Below are 12,661 nucleotides of genomic sequence, written 5' to 3' on the forward strand. Positions count from 1 at the left end.
GGTTCCTTTGGGGACAGGGTATTGCGAGCAGGGTCTTCGGGGACCCACCCAGTGTAGGGAAGCTTTGGTACATCCCACCGTCTGGACTGATCCTTGTACGTACAGGGAAAAGAAAATTATTCCTTACCTGCTAATTTTCGTTCCTGTAGTACTAAGGATCAGTCCAGACGCCCACCCAGGCTTTGCTCGGTCATTGGTCGACACCTGCTCATGTAATACCTTCTAATTCTGTGCTATGGTCTTCTCTGTCCCGTTGTTTCATTGTTCGGTTTCCTGACAGTTCTCTTTGCAAGTTGCATTGTTCTTCGGTTTTATTCAAGTTAATTGCAAGGGTGCTTGATCCATCCTTCTCTGTTTGACAAGTTTTCTGTCTTGGCTTTGATATTCTCGATACTGAGGATAAGGAGAGGGTGCACCAGCTTATATGCCAGCACCCTCCGAAGTTTGCTCGGACTCCATCTGCTGGACGGGGGACATAACCCACCGTCTGGACTGATCCTTAGTACTACAGGAACGAAAATTAGCAGGTAAGGAATAATTTTCTTATCAGCTTGCCACAAGACAAATCAAGGGAAGCAATTTGGCACCAGTACCAGTGCCAACTTTTGGCAGTGCTTTGAGTCCATATAGTCAAATATAACTGTATATCTCTAAAGTATGTTGAAAATTAAGTTTCATATTGGTTGTTGTACAAACACTCAGGCCGATATAGTACAGTGCGCTCCAGTGGAGCGCACTGTTAACCGGCATTTGGATGCGTGTTTTCGACGCGCTAGCTTTACCCCTTATTCAGTAAGGGGTAAAAAAGTTAAAAAAAAAAAAAAAAAAAAAGTTAAAAATTAAAAAAAAAAAAATGTAAATGGGCCTGTGGCTCGCGGGTTGAAAACTGGACGCTCAATTTTGCCGGTTTCCGAACCCGTGGCTGTTAGCGGGTTTGAGAACCGATGCCAGCGAAATTGAGCGTCAGCTGTCAAACTCGCTGACAGCCGCCGCTTCCGTCAAAAAAGAGGCGTTAGGGACGCGCTAGTGTCCCTAGCGCCTCTTTTTACCGCGGGCCCTAATTTAAATAAATTAACTTACTGAATCGCGCGCACAGGAGAGTGGCCTGTGCGCGCGATTTACGTGGTTTACTGTATCTGCCCCGTGGTTTACTGTATCGGCCCGACTGTGACTAACAAAACTTTTGCAGCACTGCTTATCTCCCAAAAAATTAGTAACCTTCAGCATATGTAAGGCAAACCCTCATATTTGGGGCAGTACGATAGAAAAAAATCTATGTGGTCAGTACCCAACAGCTCAAACAGACCCTGGTGAGATGCTGCTTCTTGCTTTTTTACCAGGCCCAGGTGGGACACCGTTAACTCCTCCGTGACTGGAGCTGGGTGGGATGTGTCTGTTTCTTCCTCTTCTAGTCTTGTGGGAATGCCACTTACTTTTCTGCCCAGATCAAGCAAATGCTATCTCTTTCTCAGCAGTAGGCTTTAAATATAGGATGAGGTAGGTTTTGGAAAAGATTTTGGAAACCAGGACCAATATGTTTTCTCATTTATTTGAAGGAAATAACCAGGGCCCCACTTCATTAATATGTAACTTGCATTTTCCTAGACATATACTTTATCTGTATGTTGTGTTCATGAATCACAGTTTTAATTTATTTTACTTTAACATTGTTGTCCTAACACACTTAATTGAATATTTTAATTGTGAATTCATTTTAATTGTGTGAAATTTTGAACAGTTACAGATGACAATTCCCAAGCAGAATCTGCAAGCCGGTAAGCTTTTATTGTACTCTATTTTTTGATCTTTGTATTATCAATATGTTTTTCAGCCAAATGTATTTATTTTTCATTTTTCTTTATATGTGTATATTTAAGAGCCTCTGATAAAGCTGAAGGTGGTGATTCTTGGGCTTCTTCTTCAGAAGAGGAGGAACTGATTTTTACCCCAAAGGTATACAAGTTTTAGATTTCTTAGCCTTTTTATTTTCATTTTTTTTTTATGTTAAACCATGTTAATATTTGTGAATATGAAAATGTATTAAAGGGGTAATTTTGTAACAGCCACATAAGATTACATCAGCAAATACACATCCAGTCCATCAATTTTCAAAGCAAACTTTGTAATATGTTCACTTTGACAATTATCCCACCAAAGCTACCCACACACAATTTCCAGAAAATTAATGTACATACTTTTGAAAATCCAATATGTGCGTAATTTCAAACCCTTCCCCCAACTCCACCCCTAGGAACGCCTCTACTCAGTCCAGGTAAATATATGTGCATACAGGGCATATGCTCATAAGTTATCCCACATATTGAGTGGACAATTTTATAATGGGCAATTTCTAGAGGTAAAGCACTGTTTTAGCCATGCAAAGACCTTCAAAAATTAAACTGAAAATATGCTGTGCTATATTCCTTGACGACCTTTGTTAGACTGTACTCTGCAATATTTTAGTAGTATATGCAGTTGTAATAAATTACCCTGTGTTAATTGAAACTTTTACTACTAGGTTCTCACTATTTAAAATATTTAAAGAGAACAGATCACCTGTTCCGGGTGGCATCCACCCCAGAGTCCTAAACAAACTTGAAACATGAAATTACAAACCTTTTACTAGTAAGCTGTTAACATATCATTTAAAATAACTACAATACCTGAAGGCTGAAAGGTAGCCAATGCATTGCCAGTTTTTAAAAAGGGCTCCAAGATTGATCTGGGAAAGTATAGACTGGGTGAGCCTAATGTTGGCGTCAGGCAAAATGGTAGAAGCTGTTCTTGAAAACAAAACCACTGGTCGTTTAGATAGACATGGCTTAATGGGGAAGAGTCAACATGGTTTTAGTAAAGGGAAGTCTTGCTTTATCAATCTTACATTTTATTTGAAGGTGTAAATAAACCCGTAGATAAAGGTGAGCCAGTTCATATAGTGTATTTTGACTTTCAGAAGGCGTTTGACAATTTCCATTATGAGACTTCTCAAGAAATTAAAACTGGGTTAGGAGGCAGTGTCTTATTGTGGATTGGTAACTGGTTAAAAGACAGGAGACAGAGAATAGGACTAAATGGTCAGTTTTTTAAATATAGAAAGGAGGTCATTAGTGGAATACCACAAGGATTGATACTGGGACCTGCGCTGTTCAACGTATTCATAAATGAACTGGAAAAGAGAATGACAAGTGAGGTGATTGACATGAAATTAATCAAAATTATTAAAACAGCGGATGGTGAGGAACTGCAGACGGACCTCAAAGATGAGGAGACCGGTCATCTGAATGGCAGATGAAATTTAATGTGGAAAAATAATCCCAACTACAGGTACACAGCTTATTGGGAGTCACCGCTCAGGATAAAAACCTTGGAGTTCTTGCAGACAGTACATTGAAAACCTCAACTCAATGTGTAGCGATGGTCAAAAAAGCAAATAGAATGTTAGGAATGATTTGAAAAGGAATGAAGAATAAAATGAAAGGTATCATATAGCTGTTGTACCAATTCATGGTACGACTGCCCCTTGAGCATTGTGTGCAGTTCTGGTCGCCCATCTCAACAAAGAAATAGACTTAACAGAACTAGAAAAGATGCAGAGGCGGGCAGCAAAAATAATAAAAAGGGATGGAACAGCTTCTCCTAGGACAAGCAGGATGGTAGTCCTCACACATGAGTGACATCATCGGATGGAACCCAGCATGGAAAACTTATGTCAAAGTTTCTAGAACTTTGACTAGGGACCCTGAGTGTGCCCAGCATGCCCTATACCATGTGCCCACGCGGGGTCCCTCTTCAGACTCTTTTTTTCCACAGAGCTCTTGCTTTGCGGTGAAGTGAGCTCGTGGCTTTTCTTTTGGAAATTGCCTTGGAAAACTTCCGTAGATAATTTTTGGGTTTTTTTTCGCATTTTTCTTCAACTCGATCGAATTTCTGTATACAAAAAAACAAATAAATAAATAAACTCTGGTCCCTCTTCGGTTCCCTTTAGCCACTCAGTCAGGTTTTTCGGCGGTTCAGTAAGTTTATTTTCTCTTCTGTTCCCCCCGTGGCAGCGGTACCTCGATGTTCACTGGTGTTGGTCACCCGCTTTCATCGCCTGCATTTTCTTTCCCTCTGTGTTCGTATCAGCAAGACCTTGTCCGTTTTCTGTCAATGCCCCCAGTGCCCGAGGACCGTGTCCATCAAGGACCCACACGACAATTGTATCCTCTGCCTGGGGGCATTGCATGATGTCCAGGGTCGCTGCTGGTACGACCAGATGACCCCAAAGGGGTGAAGCGCTCGACTTGACAAGATGGAGAAGCTCTTCGGGTCGAGAAAATCCAAGCCATCGATGTCTGCTTTGGCACCGAAGGACCTTGGAGCTGCACTGATGGACATTGAGCCATCAACATCGGCAGGGCCGTCTGTCCTGTTGATGCCGCTGGCGGATAGGGGCGCCGGGGACTGGCCCATGTCTGTCTCTTCCAGGTCGAGGACATCAGGTTTATTGTCATCGACCTTTGCACTGGGGAAAAAGTGGGCTAAGCACCCAGGAAGCATCAGCAATGGTTGCTTTCAATGCACGGTGCCGATGCTTCCTTGGAGGAACAAAGGAGGTCTCGACCGGAGGACCTGACCTTTGCAGGTTTTGTGAGGGTGATGGCTGAGGCCATCCCTTTTCAATTGATGATTGAGGAGGGCGCCAGGCACAAGATGCTGGATATCCTCCAGTTCGTGGAAGCTCCTAAAGAAATCATGATGTTCGTGGTGCATGAGATCTTTAAGGATTTGCTGCTGAGGATCTGGGAGCACCCCCTCACATTACCTCCCAATAAGAGGAAGGAGGATGGGGTTTACTTTGTTCAACAGGCTACTGGATTCGAAAAGCGTCTGCTGTCACATCAGTCTGTAGTGGTCGAATCTGCTTTCAAGAGGGCCAAGTGCTCTCGGAAACATGCCTCGGCATCCCTGGGGAAGGATTATAGAGCAATGGATGCTCTTGGGAGGAAGGTGTTCCAGGGGGCCATGATAATTGCCCGTGTCGCCTCCTATAAGCTCTACACGAGACAATATTCGTGCAACCTCTGGAAGCAGGTGCAGGAGGTGGCCGAGTGGCTGCCTCAACAGCAGCAAGACACCTTCTTATCACTGTTGCCTTCCTTACGGCTTCTTGCTATGTCTTGGGACCTCAATGTGATGCTAGCTCAGCTGATGAACGCTCCCTTTGAGCTGCTGCTCTCCTGTGAACTGAAGTACCTGACCTGGAAGGTCATATTTTTGGTGGCAGTCACTTCAGCTCGCACGGTCAGCAAGCTCCAGGCCTTAGTGACTTATCCACCTTATACCAAATTTTATCTGACAGAGTGGTCTTGTGTATGCACCCTAAGTTCCTGCCTAAGGTGGTGACAGATTTCCATCTTAACCAGTCAATTGTCCTGCCAACATTCTTTCCCAGGCCCCATTCGCATCAAGATGAATGAACACTGCACAGTCTGGATTGCAAGAGAGCCTTAGCCTTCTATCAGGAGCGGACAGAAGCCCATAGACAGTCCACCCAACTCTTCATTTCTTTCGACAGGAATAGATTGGGAGTTGTCATTGCCAAACAGACACTAGCCAATTCATTCTGCATCTCATTCTGTTATGCCCAGGTGAGCCTGCATCTTAGGGTCATGTTAAGACTCATTCTCACAGGACAAGCAGGATGGTAGTCCTCACAAATGGGTGACATCGAGGATGGAGCCCTGTACGGAAAACTTTTCTGTCAAAGTTTCAACAAGCTTTGACTGACACTGGCACACTGGGTGCACTGAGCATGCCCAGCCTGCAATTATCCCTGTGAGCCACAGGTGTCTCCCTCAGTCTTCTTTTTTCCGCTCTGCAGTCAGCATAGCGGTTGGAGCTCTGTGAGGATTTTTTTAACTAATTACCTCATGGAAACACTTAACTTTTCACTTCAAAAAACACTTTTCCCTGCACAGGTCTCCCTCCGCGTACGTTTTTACGACGCTCGGTGAGTACTAATTCTTATTTTTCGGTCGGTTCCTGTCACTATCTTAAGGCTGTTAACTGACTGAAGCCTTCCCTTCCCCCATTTTTCAGTTAGCTTTAAACAGCTTGCGAGTATCTCTGTGACACTCTGCTTGCTTATGCTAGTGGGGTAGGGATTTTTTCCTTAACTTTAGGACCTCTGTAGCTTCAAGTCCTTCGTTCCCTGGTACCCTCACGCAGTCGATACCCTATCGCTACACCGGGACCCTCCTAAACCGCCCTGGGCTTTTATATGTCATCAGCGCCCCTCCCCCCACGGTGCCCTGATGCCTTTATCCATGTTTTTTGCTTTTCAGTGCTACCAGGCTTTTTCCTCCTACGCACTGTTTTTTTCCTTGGGCTTCCTCGGTGCCGTCCCTACCCGGATGCATGCCATTGACGCACACGCTGTTAGTCACTGTCATGCATACTCGGGTCGCCGCCACCGCTGCCCGAGACACTTTTTAACGATCCCAGGGTCACTTCATCGATGCCACCCCCCCTTTTGGGGATGCCATCGATGCCCCATCCTCCCCACCGATGTCCAGCCCTTTTCCATCGGTGGGCATCGGTGCCACATCGATTCGTCGGTGGGCATCGATGCCGGATGGTCCCCATCGGTGGACATCGGTGCCGGATGGCTTGTCCGTCGATGGCATTGGTGCCGGATGGCCGTCCGTCGATGGCATCGGTGCCAGGTCCTTTTGCATCGATGGACACCGATGCCCAGGTGTTTCATCCATGGGCATCTGTTAGAATGCATCCATCGAGGGCAGTCGATGCCAGGCTGCTCCCATCGGTGAAATTCGATGCCCAGGTGGGTCCCATCGGTGGGTATCCATGCCGGCTCGATTCCGTGGATGGGCGTTGATGCCAATGCCAGCCTTATGGCTGGCATCGATGCCCATGCCGATTCCAGGACTGGCGTTGATGCCGGGATGGAATTCATCGACTGGGAGATCCATGCCATCGATTCCATACGTGTCCATATCGATGCCACCGACACACGTGTCTGGGGCACCGATGCCATGTACACTTGGAAATCTGAGTCTGTCCAAATCGATACCGTCAACGTCTGTGGCCCTATAGTTGATGCCCGTGGCCATGCCACAAACGGCATAAATGCCCGCCTCCATGCATCGATGCCCTCGACACCTCCGTTTTCCTTCGGTGTCCTTGACGCCCTATTGATTCGACTTCGACTCAGTCGATGCCGGTATCTTTTTCAATAACGGCAATGTTTTTCGATTATTCGATTCCACATCGTTTCAAAGATACCTATGCCACTGCTGTCAGTGCCCGTCACTGTCATCATTCTCCTGGCCAGTCATCGACGATTTTTCATACCCATTTTGATGATATCCTCGAAGCCCCTTAGGTTGCCTTCAATATCGTCAATACCGACATAGCACCGCCACATAATACCCTCGCCTCCTCACATTGCTCCACGCTTTGGGTTCTTTTTTAAGCCCCGTATTAGCTTAAGACACTCCATTGTGTCAGGAGCAGAGCAGGCGTGCTGACAGTTCGTCATCGATCGCCTTCCAGGACGACGAGGGCTTCCATCTCGGCGCTGGGGAAAGACCGGGCCGAGCACCGTGGCACCCATCATCGCCGACATCGTGATCGTCCGCCGCTGACGCCATCCAGCACATCGGTGCCATCCTTCTCCAGGCTGGACAACGCTCGGGCAGAGCGACATCACCACTGCCATCAGCACTGTTCCTACAGTTTTGGCAGTCCTTGGTGATCCAGAACTTCCGGATCCAGGTCCGACAGCTTCTGCATTGGCGTCACGACACATCGAGTCGCTGTGACGAGGGAAGGGAACATGAGTTCCGTTAGGGCTCCTCTGTTCCTGGCGTGCCCCACCGTCAAGTGGTGTGGGACTATGGCCATCTGTTACACTTAGCAGTCTAAACGCCACTCACGCCTGGCCTGTCTCCTCTGTACCTGTGCCACCATACCGGGTTTCAGAGCGAGATGGACGTTTACGTCCCCGGCCTTACCCTCGAGGACTCCGGAGACCGTCAGAGTCAACAATCTTCACCGGCTCGTCTTGCGGCGATCCACGTCGGATGGTAAGTACCCGCTTCGGCGGCATTCCCATAGAGTTGTGTTCTCCCATTCGGACCGTGGTTCGAAAAGTTCTGGGTCATGTGCCTTTTAGAACTGTATTAGTGTCACATATCGCTATGTTAGCTATGTTAGCCACAATATCAGGAGAACCCCTCTATCTTCTTGGGATTGCAGCAGGGCTTCTTCTCTTGTCAGTAACAAGTCCCTGTGCCGACCAATGCTCTGACTCTTGGTTCCCTCCCAACCAAGGTCCAGCTGCATTGGCTGATCTGCTAAACATGAGATTCAGCAACCATTGCCCCATGTACAAGTCCACCTTGAGGCCTGGCCACAGGTCTCAGTGTCTCCTTGTACAGCATACAGAAATGCGGGTACCACTTACCGCTCACACACCTGCAGGAGCCTACATGATATCCTCCATTGGGACACCTCCTGGTCTCCCATCTGGTCAGATATCAGAGCGGCCACCCCACCTTGTACCAAAGTCCCGGTACACTCCCCCAGGCGCTACGAAGTGCAGAGGGGAGAAGGGAGGGGGGTTGGGGAGTTTTAATTGCACTATTCTTTCTTTTAACAGAAAATAGTTACTCTCCGCACATCCTGGACCTAAGAAAATCCAACTTTCTTTAGACGTCACAGGTACAATGGTATCTTTGGTTACCATCACTCCATACTGCAGTAAGTACATTATTTTAATGTTTCTATGTGCTTTATGGTGAGTCAACATTACAACCCCAAGCTCTGCCGCTGGCACCAGCTTCGGTAAGTGAACTGTCTCTTGCATCACTGTTGGTGAATGCTGTTTTCTCTGCGGAGTGTAACATCATTCACTTTCCTTGCATAGACTACTGCTAACCACTTTCAGTACATGCAAGGAGCTCTCACTTTTTTCAGGACTCACTATACATTTACTAACTGGGATTACTGTCACTGCCATAAATCCCTTCTGTAACACTTCTGGACACCACAGTCTTAAGACCCTCTTGTCCAGCATGCGCACAGACATTCTGATACATTGTTATATGTCCCTGCGCATATTTTCCATAACCTCAGCCTTTCAACTTTTCATGGTTGGACTATGGGGTTTCTTCCCACTATGCATTTTTCTCATAATTCAAAACTGCTATGGGTTATATTCAGTGACATTCTATACTCAATGGACCTAAGTGGTTTCATTGCTTTCGTCCCTGATTCTTATCCCAGTTCGAACTAGGACCTAGTCTCCTTCGACTCATGCTCGCAATTCCTTAGGGTTATAAAGTTTCTCCTGAAAGCTGTCAACCCATTATGCATCTATTGCACTCCAGCATAGTTTCTCATAAACTTCCTGGACGTTGCACCCATGAGTTATGCCCTTATGCCTTCCAATACTGCTTTTGCAACAATTCTTTGTGCATACAGACAGACAGCATAGGGACAATATGCTTTCCAACTCATAAGCACGCATTACCTCTTAGCTGCTCTGCTAGACAGCTGCGCAGCTCTACCCTTGGCCCTTGTTCACTTCATGCGTCCTTGGGCCACATATCTAAGAGATTTAATGAACGCTCTATCAGACCTTCTCCACGTAGGTTCTATCCTCTCGAATGGTCTCAATTACATGTGTACAGGGCAAATCTTTTAACGCTGAGTTTAACTAAACTTTCCTCGGCGTCTGCATCATTCCATACGATGCACAGGTTCTGCTCCCTGCACATGTTTCCTATGCGTTCCCTTAGATGCCTTTTCTTCCATCAAAGGCCTCTTCAATATATCTCTTCTGCTGCCTCTCGTAGCCAGCATTCTTCTAATGTTGAACTGGGATGGGGTTCAGTATTCTTTTCCCCACTCCCTGACTGAGATCAGTATGCTTTCCCATACTTCTCAATCCATCATATCAGTAACCTTTTATTCTCTCACCAGTCAGTCCCAAATCATAGACTTACTGATGTTCTTAGGTTCTGGTAGCGTCACAAAACCTTCTAAACATAAATCTTGCCGTTTAATATGGCAGGCTTTACCTCCTGACGCTAAAAAAAAAAAAAAAAAGAGGTATTACCCCTTTTACTTTTCCACCATTTTTTCTTACTCCCTCGGATTCTGTTCTCCAGACATCCTCCACATAGATACACCTTTCTCTTAGGAGGTGTATCGTTTTGGGAGTTGGGTTCCCGTTTTCGGTAATCCTCTCTGAGTCGGCTTACCATGGATTATCCACTGATCAAGCCGCCTCTATTTCTCTAATCACGGAATGAACATATATATTCTCCTTATAAGTCTCATACATTCTACGTTTGAGCCTTTCCATTCCTCTCTTCCACAGTTTGGCAAGGGAACTTCTTTCCCTCTTAATGTCATTCCTGCCAGCAGGGTCCGTGAGTTATGCACTCTTTCCATACTCACCTGACTCCGTTCCTCTGCCACTGAGTAGTTCTACGCATTCAACTTTCTATCCTTTTCAGGTAGATGTTGTATCTCCTTTCCTCAGGAAATACTCTATTAATTTTTCCTAACCTCTCTCTCTCGCCCTAGGGAGAGACTGGGTTTTCCACATTCCTGGACAGTAATGCTGCGCTTACATTCTATCTACATTGCACTGCATTCCATGTGAATTCCACTTGACTCTTTCCTTCATGCAAGGGTCAAGCTGCTACTTCCAGTGGCCACACAGACCTAATCCTTCTGATTAAGTGGTCTATATTTCCTTTCCTACCAACAAGCAGACATTTCACTACAACACTGTGGGTATCCACATACTGTTGTGTCCGTCTTAGCCTTAACAGCTTCCCTTTGGTTACTGCTGCTTGTACTTTTTTATCAGGTTGCAGCCTGGAGTCCTCTCCATACCTTCGCAGCCTATTATTGCTTACATTTGACTAGCCGGCATGCTCCATGTTTGGCCAGTCCGCCTACTCTTACTTTTTTCAATTCACTACCCAACATCCTTCCACGAACCCATTATGGTGTTGCGGATGCCCTCCGTTCCCATTTCCACCTCAGTCATTACGCCTTTGCGCATCTGCGGTGTATCTGGTGCATTCCCGGGCATCCTCAGCTCGGTACTCACCCATTTGTGAGGACTACCATCCTGCTTGTCCTGTGAGAAAGCAAATGTTGCTTACCTGATGTAACAGGTGTTCTCACAGGACAGCAGGATGTTAGTCCTCACGAAACCCGCCCGCCACCCCGCGGAGTTGGGTCTGCATACTTTTATTTTAGTTTCGCTTGCGCTTTTTAGCTATAAGACGAGACTGAGGGAGACACCTGTGGCTCACAGGGATAATTGCAGGCTGGGCATGCTCAGTGCACCCAGTGTGCCAGTGTCAGTCAAAGCTTGTTGAAACTTTGACAGAAAAGTTTTCCGTACAGGGCTCCATCCTCGATGTCACCCATTTGTGAGGACTAACATCCTGCTGTCCTGTGAGAACACCTGTTACATCAGGTAAGCAACATTTGCTTTCTCTCAGAGCCATAGCAACATTGGTGGCCCACTTGCAAGCGGTTCACGTGGAGGTGAACTGCAAGGCTGTGACATGGAATTCTCTCCACACATTCGCATCTCACTATTGTCTGGATATGGATGGTCAATGTGATACTAGGTTCGGCCAGTCTGTCCTTTGGAATCTCTTTGAGGTGTAGAACCCATCTGTTCCTGCCTAGGGCCCATTGTTTGGGTTTAGGCTGCTTCCCCCTCTGTTACCAACAGTACTGATTGTTGTGCTCATTGGCACCTGGTTGGTGTTTGTTGGTTCCCTTTTGTGATAGGGAGCAGTCTCTAGCTAGGGATTCACCCATGTGTGAGGGCTACCATCCTGCTTGTCCTAGGAGAAAGCAGAGTTGCTTACCTGTGATAGGTGTTCTCCTAGGATAGCAGGATGTTAGTCCTCACGAAACCTGCCCGCCGCCCTTCGAAGTTGGCTTTCTCCTATTTTTTGTTTTAAATTTTTCGTAATTCTATGTTATGAGACTGAAGAGGTACCCCTGTGTGGACTTGTGGTATAGAAACATAGAAGTGATCTGCCCAGCAAGCTCCCATATTTATCAGTTTCCCATACCTATCAGCTATCAACAGATTTAAAAAAATAGTATAAAATACTTTTTCACTCAGGACCCAATCAAGCTGTGGTGTCTGTTGTCAGACCCTTCTCCAACCCTGCCACCAATGTATACAAAGTTTAAATACCCTTGTCACTGCTCCCATCCTATCACAAGACCTCCCAGTCCCCCTCTTCACTCCTCAAGTGTAATGATAAAGCCCCACCTCTTCCTAAACCATGGTCCCCCCCACCTGACATGCGAATTCCAGTCATTCTGGAGACCCTGGCATCCCACTGCTGCCCCTCGCCCACCTGATATCATGCTATGGGTTTTCTTGAGAGGGGAGTGATACCTACTCACTCCTGACCTTCTTGATGCTTTTTATTTCAAACCATTGTGAAAATAGAAACCAAAAAAGAGATATAGGAATAAGATCCAAATAGTGCCAACAAAACAGGTACGTTGATATTTTAAAGAAACTAGCATTGCTGTTTTATGTTCAGATGAAAGAGGTTCAGAGGCTAGGTTTCATGTAGGTTGAGGGTGTTAACAAAAC

General features: G+C 46.2%; 1 protein-coding gene across 1 annotated transcript in view; it reads left to right on the forward strand.

Annotated features, from left to right (window-relative positions):
- Nucleotides 1-12,661, forward strand: part of LOC115099561 (ankyrin repeat domain-containing protein 26-like) — a 462,251-nt gene that overhangs the window by 189,592 nt on the left and 259,998 nt on the right. The window contains 2 exon segments of the mRNA XM_029617295.1: nucleotides 1,739-1,775; nucleotides 1,878-1,953. Coding sequence (XP_029473155.1) covers nucleotides 1,739-1,775; nucleotides 1,878-1,953 — 113 coding nt within the window.

Source organism: Rhinatrema bivittatum, chromosome 9, assembly GCF_901001135.1.
Source record: "Rhinatrema bivittatum chromosome 9, aRhiBiv1.1, whole genome shotgun sequence".
NCBI classification, from domain to species: Eukaryota; Metazoa; Chordata; class Amphibia; order Gymnophiona; family Rhinatrematidae; genus Rhinatrema; species Rhinatrema bivittatum.